Source organism: Myotis daubentonii, chromosome 13, assembly GCF_963259705.1.
Source record: "Myotis daubentonii chromosome 13, mMyoDau2.1, whole genome shotgun sequence".
NCBI lineage: Eukaryota > Metazoa > Chordata > Mammalia > Chiroptera > Vespertilionidae > Myotis > Myotis daubentonii.
The window spans coordinates 41,822,759-41,840,100 of record NC_081852.1 but is presented as its reverse complement, the minus strand read 5'-3'; the positions used below and the strand labels follow the sequence as shown (position 1 = coordinate 41,840,100).

Below are 17,342 nucleotides of genomic sequence, written 5' to 3'. Positions count from 1 at the left end.
GTCAGTTCCTCCACCTCATGGTGGATCGTTTCAAAATCCACTGCTTCTCTCTGCTACAGAGGACAGTCCTTACACTCCTACCTACCAGTTTCCTGCGTCTACTCCTAGTCCTAAATCTGAAGGTAATTAAAGGAAAATCATGTGACTCTCCCTTTACTGGTGCTGTTCCTTTCTCTCATCCTGGGTTTTTTTCTGGTGGCCAAGGGCTGTCTCCCAATCATTTGCTTCCTCCGACCTTGCATTGTGTGGTGTTGTCTTGCTCCTTGCTGACTGTGTGATGGGAGTCTGTCCAGATGGTGTGTTCATCCTATTTCCTTGGAATCTACATGATGAATGGGGTAGCCAGTGTACCTTAGTTATGATGCTGTGAGCATGTGGAGCTCTGGGAAAAGCTGCCATACCCAGCCACCCAGGGCTTTATGCTTGGGGTGGTCACAGGGTATTGTGGGTGGTGGGGCATTGACTCAGGGAGGCTGAGTCTTATGGCTGGTGAGCAGGAGGTAGATGTGCCATCTGTCAACAGAAAAGTTACCCATTCCTGTACGTGCAACTAACTCCATCACTAGGACCCTCTTGTCATGGACCCTCAGGGTGGAGCTCCTTGGTAGGGAATTCCCGAAGAGGTATCCAGGTATGAGATTCAGTCATGGCGGGAAATGATATTTCTTGAAAATAAAGGCTTTGGCCAAACTATGAAATATTTCATGAAAGAGCTGGCTTAGAAATTTAGACATGCTGGGGAGGATAGTCACACTTACACCTAGAGATAGTCTTCTCTAGGGCAAAAAGTCTAGGTGTCAAAGAAGGTTCTAATAGGCAAGTTCAGAGCAACATCTGGGAATTATTCAAGTCCCAGGGGTTGTCTGATCTTTGGGGATTGACCCAGAAAGAGGAGAGAGCATGGGACATGCAGGAGGAAGTTTCCCTCTGTGCTCTTCCAGGACGAGATGTCGGATGCTCTGACCTTCATCCATTCAGGCAGGGTTGAGCCCTTGCATGTGCCATTCCTGTCCTGGGGACTGAGGTTAGTGCCATGAATAAGATAAGTCCTCTGTTCTCAAAAGTCCACATCTGGCAGGGAATCAGGCAAGGCCACTCCATCATATTCTGAGCAACGTGGTGGCATCTGCAAAAGCATGTGTCCAAAAGGCCACAGCAGGTCCTCGGTGCATACCTGGCGAGTGTTGATGAGTGAAGGCTTTGGACCATGAAGTCAGAGTTGTCTTCTAAGGTGAGCCACCACCTTGGTTCTTCTCTGCTCTAATTAGGTAAGCAAACTTCGCACAGCCCTTCTCACCATTGGTAAAGTCATCCATTTAGTCATTCACCAAACTTTTATTGATCAGTTAATATTTATGAGATGACACATTGGTATGTAGATACAGCTTTAGTTAAAAGACCATATTCCCACCCTAGCCAGTTTGGCTCAGTGGATAGAGTATCGACCTTTGGACTGAAGGGTCCCGGGTTCAATTTGGGTCAAGGGCACGTACCTCAATTGCAGGTTCCTCCCCAGCCTGGGCCCTGGTCAGGGTGTGTGCAGAAGGCAACCAATCTATGTGTTTCTCTCACATCGATATTTCTCTCTGTCTTTCCCTCTCTCTTCCTCTCTCTCTAAAAATCAATGGAAAAATATCCTCAGGTGAGGATTCAAATAAATAAATAAATAAATGGCCATATTCCCTTTTGGGCCTCCCTGTTTTTCTGTGATAATCTTTGGTTTCCAACCATTTCATGCCTCGGGCCTAATTTGAATGAAAAGAAAAGTCTACCATACCAAAGCAGATGTAAAAATTAAAAGCTGATGATTGAATTTTAATCTTTGACCACCTCGCTGCCAACAAAAGTCTACTTGGTGTGAGATAGCCTAGTCTTTTTATCTTGGGGTACCGAGTCTAGCCAAAAACACTGCTTATGAAACAATTGACTGTGGACAAGGGGATTTTTTCAGGGTAGTTTTGACTTTTTCATTTTGACTTTATTTGGGCCTGGGAGCTTAACCCACTCAATAAGGTAGGGTTCACATCTGTAGTAAGTGCACGCCGTGCCTGAAGGCATATTGTCCCGTAGCCATGGGCAGAGGAGGGGCACCTGGAGAATCCTGTAAAAGGAGCAGTGACACCCATTGAAAATTGCTGTAGGCCTGGCACAGGCAATGCCAGCAGCTGCCACGGTCAGCCTGGCTGTTGGTCTGAAGACAGGGTTTCAGGCTTCACACCCAGAGCTGCCACATCACCCACTGCCACACCTAGCAACCCTGGCCAACGGTGACGTCTGCCTCTGGTACACTTCAGGTCAGGCCCACGGGGGAACTAGGGTTATTCTGTCTAAAGGCTTAAACAATAAGGGGTGACACGACAGCTCTTCATCTATAATTTAGGAAGCAGAAATCCTCACCTAAGAATATTTTTTCCATTGGTTGTTTTTGTTTTGTTTTTGTTTTTCAGAAAGAGGGGAGGGAGGGGGAGGGAGGGATAGAGACAGAAACATCGATTGGTTGCCTCCTGCATGTGCCCCGACCAGGGCCAGGGATTGAGCTGGGACCTTTCATTCCTTGAGCCGATGCTCTATCCACAGAACCAAACCGGCTAGGGCCAGACGTTATTATTTTTTATTTTCAAAGACCAAAAAGGAAAAAATTCATAATACCCAATATGATTAAACTTGAACACAAATTTCTAAGAAAGTCTTCTTCCCTGGAGATCTTTTAAAAATAGGGTAGATTTCATCTCTTGCCCACGCTCCTGTCTAAATGACAGATTCCTCCGAGGTAGAGCACAGATGCATTCAATTAGATGAGGGCTTTTTACAAGTGAGTGAAACGTTTGACTCGATCGCTTTTGAAAATCGTTTTTTTAATTTTAATTTCTGTAACTAGTAAGAGATTCTCTGGCTTGTGGCTTGTGCCGTGAGCCCAGCAGGGCCTCCTCAGCCTGTCCTTGGTGCAGCTCCAGCCCTGCGCCTGCACACCCTTCTCAGCGTGGGGAAGATTTATGCCGTTCAGGGAAAGGTGTTCAAGACAGATTAGCACCTCACAGAGGCTCTACCCCAGGTTTTTAATGAGCAATAAAAAATAGACAGCTTGACTGAGAGATGTGAGCCCTCATTCCAGAGTTCATCCCCCGGGGAGGAGAGACTGTTGTTGCTGCTGGTTTTTTGTTTTGTTTAATTCAGAATTTGAAACTTGCAATAAACCTATCAAAACCTGGCCTACAGCTGCCGCCGCTGTCTAGATTCTGGTTGTTTATACAGTGTAAAAAAGACATTTCCAAGTGTCTCAAAGCTGGTTCTCCTGAATAGTAAAGGATCACATGAAAGTTTGTTTATGCTGGCTGAGCAACCTTCTTTTTCCCCTCACTGCGGTGCAAAAGTAAACTTCTGGCCAGACTTTCAGAAGATAAATAGGATTAACATGTCTTAATCAATGAGGTTTAAAATATCCTTTTAAAGAAACCTGTAAATTCCAACAAGGAGCAGCCCCTTCTAATTGCTTTGTAATCTTGGAGCCGCTCTACGGGACAGGAACAATGTGATGTTTGCTACTCCGTTTCATGAGGCAGTTGGGAAGAATAGGGCTAGGAAATTTGGGGAGAGTAGAATGAATTCAGGAGACTTATTTCCTGTCATTTTACTACATTCCCTGGTCCTTAGGAAGCTAATAAAAAATAATAATTTACCAAAAGTCCTTTGGGAATAACTTTCAAAGAAGGCTAAGCAAATGAGTTTTACTTTCTTTAAGAAAACAAACAAACAAACAAGCTTTCATTTCACCCCCTTCCTCCCCATCATTCCTTCCTCTCTGACCCAGAGTTCCTTGCCTGGGAATTACACTCCATTCTCTCTCTCAAAAGCAAATGTCCTTTCCTTGCCTCTGAGATACCAGCAAGTCAAAAAAGATTGTGGGGGTGGGGAGCAGGGATGTTGATGGAGCCCAGCATCGCCCCACCCCTCCGCTGCACCCAGACCCTGGAGGGGCTGCCAGAAGGAGTCTTCAGACATCCTGCCCAGGGTTTCCTGCTAAAGCGGAGCGAGAGGAACAAGCTGTGGAGAAACCGCTTCCGAAACGCCCCTTCCCCTCCTCCTCCCTTCTGCTCTAGGAAATAGCAGGGTGGTGGCCAGCACCCCAGCAGCTCACAATCAGAATCCTATTAATAATTAATAGTAATAGTAGCATAGCCACTGCGATGACTGTGCCTCACTGTCCTCTGTGGAGCCCCTACCAAATACCAGGCTCCGTGCTGAGTGCATCACCGTCGTCATGTCATTTCATCTTCCCAGCAACCTCATTCTACCAATAGAGGGTGTGAGGCTCAGAAAGATTAAGTGATTTGTGCAAGATCACACAGTAAGTGGCAGCGCCAGGATTCAAACCCAGGTCTCGGGGGCCCAGCAAACATGGGCTTTTATGCACTCTGTTCTGCTGCTCTGCTGCTTCCCGTTCCTCTCGGCTGTGCTCTGTGTTCTTGGTTGGCCCCCTTGCCCAAGGGCTCTCTGATGCCTGATTCCAGGCGTCGGGCCTGCCCTGCTTCTGAGTCATGTTTCCCGGGCTGAGCCGGTGTCTCCCGGGACGGTGCCTGGGATATGAAGTCAGGGAAGCTCCCTGACACCCGGCCAGGACTGAGAACCACTGGGATGGAGGAATGCCACCCTTTCCACCCTCCAGAAGAGGAAGATACTCGCTAGCGCAATTTGAGGGATTTAGATATAGAATTAGAGTGGGGAATACAGATTCAAAAATTCCGTGGGTGAAAATAGAAGACATTTTCAATTGATGCCTCCAAATAAGCAGTAAAACCTCGTGGTCCGTGGCCTGAGAGGAACCCCTTGTCCGTGTCAGGATGAAGAGCTTCCACACCGGCCGGGGGTGATGTCCCCTTGCCGTCCGGGGCCTCTGCCGCCGCTGTCAGGCGAATCCTGGCCACTGCCACCTCCTGGCGAAGTGACTTAAGACACCATCCCCAAGACATCCCCAGGTCGCAGTGACGCATCATGTCCTACGGGTCTGTCGCCTTGAGCTTTTCCCTCAATTCTCGATGAGGATGCACTAAGGCAAGGATTTAGGAGGCTGATTTTCCCAGTCACATCTATATTTGAGTTAAAATAATCCCCTGCTGGCCTTACAGGATTTCTAAGAATAGCCTTATTTTGCTTGAGTTCAAGCAAATCCTTCTATTGTGAAGATGCCTGGCCAGGATCTGTGCCTCCTGCCCCAAACTCTGGCTAGTACTGCCCAGAGGAGGGGCTGAGCCGCTCCCCGCGGTCACCTTTGCTCTCCTAGCTAGAGCTGCCCGAGGCCTCCGCCTACAAGCACGGGAGTCTGACAGCCGCTAGCTGGTGAGACAGTGGTGGACTCCCTTCCCACCTTCAAGGGCCAGGAATGCCCCAGGAGATGAGGTGGTGAGTCTTCCTCCACCTTTCACTCCTTTCCTGTTCCCCCTCCTTCAGATTCTGCTTTTCCCCGAATTTGTCTTCTATAGCTACTCTACACCCTGTATTGATCTTTGTTCATCCCTTAAAATTTGATTGCCTTAAACGGGGACCTAGGCAGCTTGAGGAATCTTCCCCCCAAGATCCCTGGGCTACTGACCAACTTGCCCCGTTTCCTAGCTTGTAAATTCTTCCTCTTCCCTCTACCCAGACTTGGTCTCTGCCTCTGCATAGGTCTCTCTTCTTCTTTGAATCTTTTTGTTGGAGGTGTGTGTCCTCTCATGTGACCCATTTATCCTCTTTCTTCCTAAGTGTGTGGGTTAAAGTAGGAGAAAGAATTAATTTGAGCAGTGGAAAAAGACTGTTAAAACAAGCTGTTGCTATTGAGAAATAATTTGAACTTTTCAAGGTCTAAGAAATGCATAAAATTGAAACTTAATTGATATAGGCAAGTGATTATGCAAATACTGCTTTTGGCCCATCCCATTTTGGTCAATTACGTAATTTTTATAGAACAATCGTTCTCAACTAGCACTTTTTCCAGTGTCTTTAAGATTGTCATTAATTCTCCAAGAAAGTCTTTTTTTAGAAGTTCATTTTTAAAGTCACTGTGGTTGAAAAGGCAATTATGTGCCTCCTGGCAGTGTCAGGGAGTAGCTGTTCCCAGATGCGCCTGCAGGACAGACTGCCAAAGCCCAGAGCGGCGGCGCGGGTGTGTGGACATCAGAGCCCAGCAGTGTCCGTGGACCCTGGAGTGAGCTGTCCACCCCGTGAATCCCCTCAGTGTTAGAGCTTCCTGGAAGTGGCTGGCACAGGAAGTTCTGAGCATTGCTGCCAAGGTTTGATGTTTGCAGCTTTGAGGGGCACAGTCAGCATGTGGCTCCACCACGAGCAAGAGTCACAGGATCCCGGCTCAGCTCAGCCCACTATGGCATCGTTTTAAAAACCCTGGAGAGCCCAAGCCGATGTTGTTTAGTGGTTCGAGTGTCGGCCTGCACACCCAAGGTTCCTGGGTTCAATTCCCAGTCAGGGGCACATCCTGAGGTAACCAGTTGATGTGTCTCTCTCACATCTCTCTCTCTCTCTCTCTCTCTCTCTCTCTCTCTCTCTCTCCCCCCCCCCCCCCTTCTTCCTTCTACTCTCTGAAAAGCAATGGGAAAAATAGCCTCAGGTGAGGGTTAACAAAACAAAAAAAGACCCTAAAGAAAGAATAAAGGCAGGATTTCAGACACGGACAATGTCCATGTTCTTGGACAATTTGAGAAATGTTTTATTTAATGTATCTGGACTGTGGTTTAACTCACTCTCTGTCTCTCCATCTCTCTGTGTCTCTATGGGTCTCTCTCTCTCTCTCTCTCTCTCTCTCTCTCTCTCTCTCTCTCTCTCTCTCTCTCCCTCTTTGTCTCTCTCTGTCTCCTGTTGGCTAACCCTAGTATATAGACATACAGACAGGTAACCAGTTTTCCCATTCACTGCCATTCTGAACTTCATACCCCTCTACCCCAGTGTGGACTTAGCCTGCCAGGCCTGGAGAGCAAGAAGCAGCAAGCGGGAGATGTAGCAACAGTGACTCGGTTCTACCCGTGTCCCTGGAGACTGAAAGAGTGGTGGGGTAACGCAGCAAACTTGCCTAAGTGTCACCAGGGAGGGGACGATGCAGAAAAACAGAGCAAAGGCCTCAGGGTCTGGGAGGCAGGCCAGGACGCAGGGCAGGACTGAGTCGCAGAACAACACTCTCCCTTGTCTCTTGCATGATATAAATTATAAAGGAATAGCCAGTTTCCCCCGGGACTGGGCAGCTAGGGAGGGTGAACTCAGAACAAGGCACCCATCCCTATCCCAGGGAAGTGGAGTCAGAAAGACGTGCTCTGGCTCTTACTGCGAGGCTCCAGGCACGTTTCCTGGCCTCCCTGGGCCTTAATGTCCTTGTCTGTATGTGAGATATTTATGTATTTCCTATTGCAGAGATTAAGTGATACTAGTACATTACTGGCTGTTATTAGGCACTTAATAATGGGAGCTGCTATTATTTTTACTCATAAGCACGGGTAAAATTTCTTCCATTTGTTTTGCAAGACTAACATAAAAATTTAAAGAATAGATTATATGTACCCTGGATATTCAGATGAATTAGTACAACTTCAATTTGCCCTCTTAAAGGTTTGATGAACTGAAATCCACATGCCAGACTTGGATCCCATGACCACGGGGTGGGCAAGGTTTCTTTCCCCACCTGCACCAAATAAGAAATAGCTTCAAGAACATCATTCATTCATTTTCTCTGTTGCCCTCACCCCCATCTTTCCTACTTCTGCTTTTCAAAATACATTAATTGTTTAACGCTCCAAGCTATTCCTTTCATCTTATAAGAACTATTTCTCATTTTCTGTTAACAAATCTTCTAGCCCTGGCTGGATAGCTCTATTGCATTGTCCCATACACCAAAAGGTTACAGGTTCAAGTCCCAGTCAGGACACATACCTAGGTTGTGGGTTCAATCCCCGGTTAAGGTGCATGCGGGAGGAACACCTCTCTCTTTCTTTCTCTTCTCTCTCCCTTTCGCCCTCCCTCCCTCCCTCCCCCACTCGCTTTCCCTCTCTCTTCCTTCCTCTGTTTCCCTTTTCCTCCCTTCCTCTCTTTCCCTCTCTCCCTCCCTCTAAACATATCCTCAGGTGAGGACTAGAAAAAAAATTAGAAAAAGAATCTTCTAGAAATCCACATTAGAAAGCTCTAGAGAGAAAATATTTTTAAAGATCTCAGGGTTTTTAAAATTTTTTCTTTGAATCTTTAAGTGCCTTTTTCTTCCCCATTTTTTCTTACCTCAAGAACAGGTAATAGGAATTAACCCTCACGTTACCAGTTACAGAAAGGCTGTAATTCTCCACGGCTCAGAGAGATGCAGAGTTTTGAGCTAAAATGCTAGACTGGATTTTAAGCACTGTGTACATTGGTTCCCAACTAGGCTAATTTTTCATTTGACAGGCAGGATTTTTCCAGTCAAATGCCTCCAATCAAACTTAATTTTTAGTTTTCTTTGACATCATAGTATTTTATCAGTACAGTAATCAGAAGTTCTGTTTAAAACAAAATTCTTCAAAATATGTATTTCCAGATGCCACTTTATCTCTTCTGGCCTGTTCTCAAAAGTTAACGACACTCACCCGCTCAGCTTATAGCAGGGAAAGGCTTGGCTGTGTGGATAGAAGGAACCTTAAGCCCTGTTCAAATTTGATGTTGACTAACCCTAGCCTTAACACAGAGAGAGGGATGGGGAAGGAGGTGGGCGAAATAACTTGGTACCTAATGGCTTTTCTTTATTTGCGGGGGTGGGGGCTGCGGGGAAGACCTGGGACAGATAAAAATGGGGAGAGGGGAAGGGAGTAAGAAGGGGGAGGGGGAGAGGCTGCCTTTGCAGAATACTTAACTCACAATAACAGCTGTTTTAGCTTTATGTACATTGCACAAAATATTATGACCTGTACTACTCTGAAACTAAAAATGATTTTTACAATGACAAAGACTTGATTAACACTTAGTCATTAACATGTACTGGGTTCTTTGACTTGTCCTTTCAGGTTAGTTCATGTGTTTTGTAAACTTGCTAAGATTTGAAGGGAAGGTATTGGGTCTTCAGTCCACATTCACGAATCCTGAGTTTGGGTTAGCAAGACCTTAGAGGATGGGAAAGGCCGACTGTTTCAACACTTTGGAAGGGTCATCGCGGGGATAGTGACCAAATATCTGACATTCTCAGGACACTCCCAGTTGTGAAAGCTGTCCCTGTAAGTGCGCCTGTAGTCTCAGTGTTAGTGCAGTGCAGCCACTTGCACGGGGGTTCAGACCTTATCGCGGTTCCCAAGTCTGAGAGCCCAGTGCCCGGCTTCTTTAGGGACGTGCTGTGCCCTCGGAGGGCATCTCGCACTTACAGGAACCCCTGGGAGTCTGACTTACTCCAGAGCCACAGTTTAGACACTCGCCCCAGCAGCGCCTTTGCGGAGCAAACCGCATAACCGCACCTGCCATGGGTGTGTTATATCCCAGGAAAAAAAGTGCCTTGAGGAACCAGGTCGGGGTGGAATCAAAATACGATTATGGGGGTTTTCTTCAACTGTTCTTTTCGCGGCAGAGCCTGCTTGCTAAATGATACTGTATAGGGAACCTTAGCATATAAAACACGTCACAGCTGAGGTGGGGAGCTAGAAAACACACCTCTTCCCTGACAACCCCACCCAGTAGCGGGCCTGGGGGACTCCGAGGACCTTGCAGACTAGACCAGAGACTTGGGGTGAGCATCCAGGGAGGCATCTCAGCCCCTGCTTCCAGCTCAGCCAGGCGGGGCCCCCTGTTCCAGCTCTGCTTGTGGAAACTCTCCCCGAGGCCCTTCGGCCACTTGTCCCCATGTTTTCTTGGTGTCAGGCAGTGGTCATCTCCCAGGCCACGTGACTGTACCTTCTGGCCTGCAGGTTCTGTTTGGGTGGGTGGCTCTGCAAACCTGGCTCCTCTCGCTTAGCTCCTTCCCCTCCCATGGGCCCCTGGTGTGGCTGGATGGCGGTGCAGGTCGGCGGGAGTGGGCACGGGGCGCTCGTTCTCCTGCCTCAGCCGGATTTCTCCTGATTGCATTTTGTTTTGTTCACTAGATGATGATTCAGAACTGTATTCTCCTCGATACTCCTTTTCTGAAGACAGTAAGTGACAGAATTTCCTGAGCATGGGGAGGAAGAGGGAGCAGTGGATAAGGGGAAGCCTCTTCCTAATTCCTGCTTTCACCAGTTTTAAGTCTTTTGTACACTTTTCTTCCCCAGCAAAATCTCCCCTTTCTGTGCCTCGCTCAAAAAGTGAGATGAGCTACATTGACGGTGAGAAGGTAGTTAAGCGGTCAGCCACACTTCCCCTCCCGGCCCGCTCTTCCTCACTGAAATCAAGCCCAGAAAGGTAAGTGCTCCTTCTCCCCAATCCACTGTGACTTCAGGCTGCCACACAGTGTGGCAGCCAGGTCCCACCTCTCGCTGCTGGGCAGCAGCTGTGGGGCCAGGAGTCGGGCAGACCTGACCTGGAGTCCCTCTCTGTCCTGTGTTAGCAGCGACCTTTTCTTTCAGTGTTCATGTTCTTACCTATAAATGGGGACACATTTTACATTTGTCAGATGTGTTGCAAGAACAAGACAAGGTAGTGCATATAACATTTCTCAGTGCCTGGCCAAGTATGGGCTTAATTCACGTTGGCTATAACTCATCACTTTTTACTTTCTCACAGGAGAAACCTTAGCTGTAAGCTTTGTCATGTGTTTTTATACTCTCTGTGTTTACTGATGGAGCCCGTAGCAGAGAATATAATTTCAACATGAAGTTACACTTTTTAATATCAGTTTATTTGCACAGCACATGTTATTGAGACATAGGTGTGGATTGGCTGTAATGATGACGTTAGTCATGTCTTGACACCCGCATGGAATGACCCGATATTCTTTCCTTGGGTTACGATGCCCATGGAGCAACCTTCTTATGCCATCTGGACTGGTGTCCCACATGTCTCCCACTGCTTCGCAACACAAAAGAGGCTCTTGCCAAAATGAATTATTTTTCCTGAAAAACACACTTAGTTTGACACCTTCATACCTTTTCCATCTTCGTAGACAACTGAATAGCTGTTTTGAAAGTCCCACACATGCATAAGTGGCATCTGCCTCAGGAGTTTGATAATGAATTTGAAAGGAAGGCTGGGTCTGCCTATAAATTCTTTGCAACGGCATTCATCAAACCGGGTGCGTTCTGTGTGCAGACGGGACCACATGCTGTGGGGGAATATAAGCATATAGAAATCATCATCCCTGCCTTGCAGCAAAAACTAAATATAATCACAGTGCAAAGGCAGTCATGTGCGGGCATAAAAACTCTGCAAACAATTTTCAGGGATTCATCTCCTCTGAAACCCACCACTGGATCCAGTCGAATTTGTGTGCCAAAGGCTGCAATTTGGGTGATTACTGGGGTGAAGTGTGGCATAGGAAACACCACGGTTATAATAGCAAATAATATTTACTGAGTGGTTACTATGGACCTGGTGATTTACATGCACTGTCTCATTTAATCCTTGCAACAACCCCATTTTTCAGATGAGGAAACTAAGGTAGCAAGAGGTAAAGTGTGTAGCCTGGATCACCAGCGAGCAAGTACTGTTGCAGGGATTGGAAACACAGCTGACTGGCTCCAGGACCTGCATTCTCTCTCCCTGTACAAGCATGAGTGGGAAGTGCAGGCGTGTTTGGGGGATGATAAGCTCGGGAGAGCAGAGCAAGCTTTGTGCTTCCCTCCCTGCCTCCCTCTCTTCTCTGCTTCCTGGTACCTGGTTCCTGGTACCTTAGGCCTTTTGTGAAGCAAACCCAGAGCTTTAACTGGTGGTTTTGAGACGGGAACCAGGACAACTAAAGGCTTTGCACCGAGTCCGATTTTATGCTTTGGATTTAAAAATTCCTTGATTAGACTACAGTCAGCCAATGTCAGAACCTGTTGGATGCCAATTTTCATGAAAACAGCTCTAACAGGATTTTCTTTCTACAGAAACGACTGGGAGCCCCCAGATAAGAAAGTGGATACAAGGAAATACCGTGCAGAGCCCAAAAGCATATACGAGTATCAGCCGGGCAGGTCTTCCGTTCTGAACAACGAAAAGATGGTAATGTGAATATTAAAGTCCCTTTGTCCCACCCTATCATGTTCTTTGATCCGGATGCATTGTGCACTTGCATCCCCTTCTTTCTTCCTTGAGATAGACTTGCTTTGTTTAGAAGACAATGAAAAAATGAAGTATTTGTACCCTTTTCATTTTTGCAGGTGTTCATAACATAAGCCCTGAGAGTCTGCTTTGAAAGAAGCTCGCCTTGTGGCTTTCTGGCGCTTTTTGTGCATGGTTCTAACTAATTCAGCATTTTCTATTAACATAAAGATTGACTTTGCTGCTGTCTTTTTTTAAACATCTAACCATTAATTTGGCAGGCTCATTACTAACTGGACTAAGTTCGTGGTGTGTGTTTTTAAGTGCCTCTATTTGAACATGCATAAATTTTGTAGAAGGTACTTCTAGTACATCACTAAAAGCTAAGTAATTAATACGATGTTGTGATTTGAGGGGGGAAAGCCCCAGGCTGTTAAAACATGTGTTTTAGGTCTTCCTTTTCTGACACGTGCAGTATCGAGGACGAATTTCATAGTCGGTCTGATTTATGGTTCACATCTCTTCTAAGTGGGGAAGTGGCGTGTGGGGCAGAGCAGACCACCCTGGAAAAGCGGCCTCTTCTGTGAAACGGGGAAGGATTTGTACAAACCCATCAGTTTCCTACCCGCCCATCACACTTCCTTTTATCCGTCCTTCCTTTGAAAAAGCTGGTTCAGAATTCTGATCATGGTTAACGGGATTCTCCAAAGCTCGTGCCACCGCAGCCTCCGCCGGGCCCGCAAGATGGAGCTGTCATGCTGAGAACTGGATTCTGTTAAAATGCTGCTACCACACTGAGCACAGAGCAAGGAACCCCTGAGGTGTGGGGGCGCCTTCTTCTCCCTCTGCCTCTCCCATGCCACGTGTTTTTCAGGAGCGATTGACTTCACTTTGACGAAGATAAAAGTTTGACATCTTTGAAAGCACAAAGGGATCAGTAATTTTAATTAGGATAAAGCAGCCTGCAGAAATGCTCCCGATTGTCATTCCTCAGCATTTTCTGTGCACTGCAGCTATTTTAAGCAAAAAGTTCAGAGAGGAGCAGAAAATGTTGCCTGTGGCTCCACCTTTCACTGGAGGCTCTCTCCGTGTTAGAAGATGATAACCTCATTAGGTTACCTTCCCCACAGGTGTTCCAGGAGGGAAAGTCATGCTCTGGGTGTATTCCTGACACTGGAATAACAAGCCAGGACACGCCGTCACCTATCAGCGCACGTGAACGACCTCAGAGTCTGTAGGCCTTTGGGTGCGTTGTTTTGGCAGTGTTACTATTTACAGGTGGTCACTTCTCTCGAAGCCTTGACCCTAAAATTTCTTCTTTGTTTTCCCCTCCTCTCCTTAGTTCCTAATAATTTGACCACCAATTCAGAAGTAGGAATAAAATAACATAGTTTTTTTTTGTTCCTTGATATCACCGTGGTTACAAATATCTTCCATGTGTTTACAAACCCAGAGAAGTAACACATAGTAGCCCATAGGCGCCCTCTTTGGGGACCTGCCCTGATCACACGCATGGATCACAGAGCACCATCTGTGTTCCTACCCAGAAGCCCCTGTGTCTGCCGAGACCGAGGCCCATCCTGTCTGTCGTGGGACGGAAGCTCCAGAGGGCCCATCACATTGCATCCGGAGCTTCCACTCTTAGTGCTCTTCCTCTAGAGACTTCGTTTCAGAGAGAAATTTCAGTCAAACCTCATCTTTGAGCCACTCTTCACGGTAGTCAAGTTAGTCCTTTATGTTTGAATTCTTCTCACCTATCTTTGAACAGAAAAGTTGAAATGTTGGTTTCAGTGTGTGAGTCTTCCCTTTTAACATCCCGTATCAGGTTTGCCAGAATTTGAAGACAAAACTCCCACCCCCAGCTTGCTCACACACACACACACACACACACACACACACACACACACACACTAACTGTGGATGAGTGTACTAGCTAGTGACAGGTGTAGAATCTAAATTTGCTCTCAGGATTACACAATTCCTTTTTGGGAAGGGAGGGGAGAGTAGGGGAACCATGCTTTTGTTTCCAATTTGAGGTACCCGTGTCTGCTTAAGCCTGGCGATTTAAGTTGCGACCTCATTGGCACACCTATCTGCTGTGTGCAGGAAGGGTTGAATGGCAGACTGTAAAGGCTGCCTTAGAGCTCATCTTTGTCCCTGGAGCAAATGCCAACCATCCAGAGAAATAAAACACTATACCACCTTCAGAAACCCCACCAGGAGACGCACAGATTTGATGAGCTACTCAGCTACTTGGCAAAATCATACGAAGTTCTTCATAACTGCTCAGCCTCTCTTACCGTAGCGTGAATCCACTTCCTCCTCTTCTGGCCTTGGGATTGGAGATATTGGTCAGCCCCTGCTTGGTCAGGAATAGCCGATTCAGGCTTTGTCCCTTTTACTTTCCTCCCAGCCCCTTACAGGACTTTGACTCAATTCAACAAGTACAGAGAGAATAACTTTTATATGCCAAGCCCTGGGTTAGATGTTGGGAGAAGAGTGGGAAGGAGAGACACTAGCGTAATTTCACAACTTATATTTGCAAGTGTACAATGAGGGGATTTTCTCAATTTGGTTTCCTCCCGGTTCAGGGTCACTTTGAGTTCCTCCCTGGCTTTTCAGGTCTGTCACTTAGGCCCGTTTTAGCTTCATATCATCTGCAAACCGAGTGGGCCGCCCCTTCTCGTGGGGAGTGGGAGAAGTGCAATGCGGCTAAAGAGCACCCGGACTTGGAAGACCGAGCTCTGAGTTCGTGTTTCGGAGCAGGTGCTTTAACCTTTCTGAGCCTCGGTGTTCTCATCTCAACCAGAAGTATGATCTGGCCCGAACGGAGGTCACGAGTGAGAGGACTTGAGGGCAAGAATCTGGACAAAAGAACCCTGAACATTATGAAGTGCTGTGTCAATGAACGTACCACATTCAGATTACTATTTAATTAAAAGTTGAAGCTGGTCTCTGGCTCCTATTCAAGCAACAAAACTGTCCTTGAGGAGAATCAGGCATTTTCCTGGCAAGGCACCCGCCCTTTCCAAGGGTTTTGCCAGCTGGGAAAAGAGGAGCCCGGCCGAGAGCACTGAGCCTGGCATTGTGGAGCCTGCCCTGCCTGCCGTCCCGAGGTCCTGCTGTGCGTCCGGAAGGATCTGTGCTGTTTGTCCGTCCCATCACCGATGGACAGCTGAGTTACACATGGCCCAGTCACACGCAGACGGCAGCACTGTGTGTGTTACCGCTCACTTCCTGGACAGCTCGAGGGACCAAGGCTGCTGCCTGGGCCACGCTGCTCGACATACCTCCTGACTCAGTCCTTGGCACAGTGTGAACCTCAGCCATGGGACACGTTGCCAACAGCCTTCAGCGATGAAATGGGTTAATTCTTTCAGGACCAAGTACCAAAGCATTCAGGCAGTTTCCTGAAAGAGTTGGTACATTTTATTTAAAAAAAAAAAAAAAAAAGCCTAACCTATTCCCAGAGAGCAGCTTATAAATAGTCTCTAAAAATAATAAACATGAAATAGGTTTCATGAAACCCCATCATATAAGGACCTAGGATGTCCCACTGCCTTAACTGTTTCTCCTGAAGCGTATGGGTTCGGGGCCTCATCTCCCTGAAGAGACACAGAATCCATTCTTTTACATGGTTACAGAGCCCTGAGGAGGAGCACGGCGTCTCCTTCAAGATTTAAGCCCAAGTCCCTACAGACCGTGGGGGAGGCTTTAAGCTGGACATTTCCCTCTGGTTTCAACTAACGTATAGTCAGTGAATTTCAGTTAAAGGAACGTTCTCTGTCATATCTTCCTCAATTTAAAACAAATGTAGGGGAAAAAATCACAGTGACAGTTCTTCTGATGGAAATAAATATTTTTATTATACTTGCAAAAAGATAAAACAAACGTAGGAATAATAGAAAGGTTCTTCTAAGGATCTGAGAAGAAGAGATGGGTGAAGGTCACTGAGACGTGTGCAGCATCCCTACAAGCTGCAAAGGCCTGAACGTTAAGAGAGCCGAGTCCGGGGGAGCTGCTTGGGAGCAGGCGCACTGAGGAGTCCACAGCCGCAGCCCCTCCTCCTGTGCTGGGGCCCGAGGGAGTGACGTTGCTTACAGACCATTTTCCACCTCCGTGGGAAATGTACATTTCATATTTCGTACCGTTACCGGAAAATCCCCCCCTGTCTTGTGACTATCAAGGTTTTTTGAAACATAGACATGTATGAATTTAATTGGAATTTAATTAAGCCATGAGCCTCTAACACTTTTGTCTGCTGTGAACATATCTCCGTTTTATTAGGGGGAAACATGATTTGCTTTCCAGGCATTCATCTTTAACTAATTATTGCCAGAAACACACGTTTTCCACAGCAAAGTACCAGGACTTTATAAATACTTGATTAAATATGAAATCCCCTGGGGTCCATTCTCACTCTGTGTGAACTACCTGAGAATTCTGTAAAGTGGGAAATCTAACTTATTTTTGTAACATAACCCAGAAGTTTTTCCTCCCCCTGTTCTGCTATCTGTCTTGTTCGGCTTTTCCCTCGCTTTAATTTTCCCAGCTCTTTAACATTTACTTGTTAGAACATAAAGTATATTCTATCTGTATCCATCCCCTTGGGAGCTTGTTTAAGATGTTTTTTCACTCGTGTCCTCTGTTGTTACTTATCTCATCTTTCACTTTACTGTGTAAGGGACATGGTTTCTCACCTACTCATGTGCCATTAAAGATGCAGTATTAACAAATTGGCTTGGATAAAAGTGTCAAAATTTGCGTTTATTTTGAAAACCTTAAGGCAGCCTTGCAAATAAGTACTAAAACTGTACTAGCCCGTAAAAATGGTTTGCTCTACTCACCTGGCGTAAGTGGCTAAATGTTTGGTGTGCTCACCAGGTTATTTGCTCATAACTAATAGTTCTTGGTGAAGAGGAGATGAGGTCCTTCTTTTCTCCCACAATATGGAAATACTGCTATCCCCGCATTCGTATTTGTGGGGGGCAACAGTGTGTGCAGAGCTCCCCGTCCACACTCCATCCTCCTGCCTTGGGACTGAGCGTGATGCGCCCACTGCTCCCTCGCTCAGGGGCCCTGTTTCTATAAACACGTCCTTCCCCATCTTTTTTAGCTCCATGATGTTGCCAGTGTCAGTGGAAACGGGTGATTGCTGCTGTTAAATGCAGTTCTGTATATATCTGGAAACCACTGCATCTCTA

The 17,342-nt window shown here is 46.7% G+C and overlaps 1 protein-coding gene across 50 annotated transcripts in view; it reads left to right on the top strand.

Annotated features, from left to right (window-relative positions):
- SORBS1 (sorbin and SH3 domain containing 1) overlaps positions 1-17,342 on the top strand; it is a 214,959-nt gene that overhangs the window by 143,724 nt on the left and 53,893 nt on the right. For 31 of the 50 annotated variants that reach the window (XM_059660862.1, XM_059660858.1, XM_059660874.1 and 28 more), the window contains 3 exons: positions 10,065-10,112; positions 10,230-10,359; positions 11,985-12,099. In XM_059660862.1, coding sequence (XP_059516845.1) covers positions 10,065-10,112; positions 10,230-10,359; positions 11,985-12,099 — 293 coding nt within the window. Of the gene's footprint in view, positions 1-59; positions 123-10,064; positions 10,113-10,229; positions 10,360-11,984; positions 12,100-17,342 lie in introns of all 50 variants that reach the window. The other 19 variants (XM_059660855.1, XM_059660859.1, XM_059660866.1 and 16 more) reach the window with 1 other exon arrangement.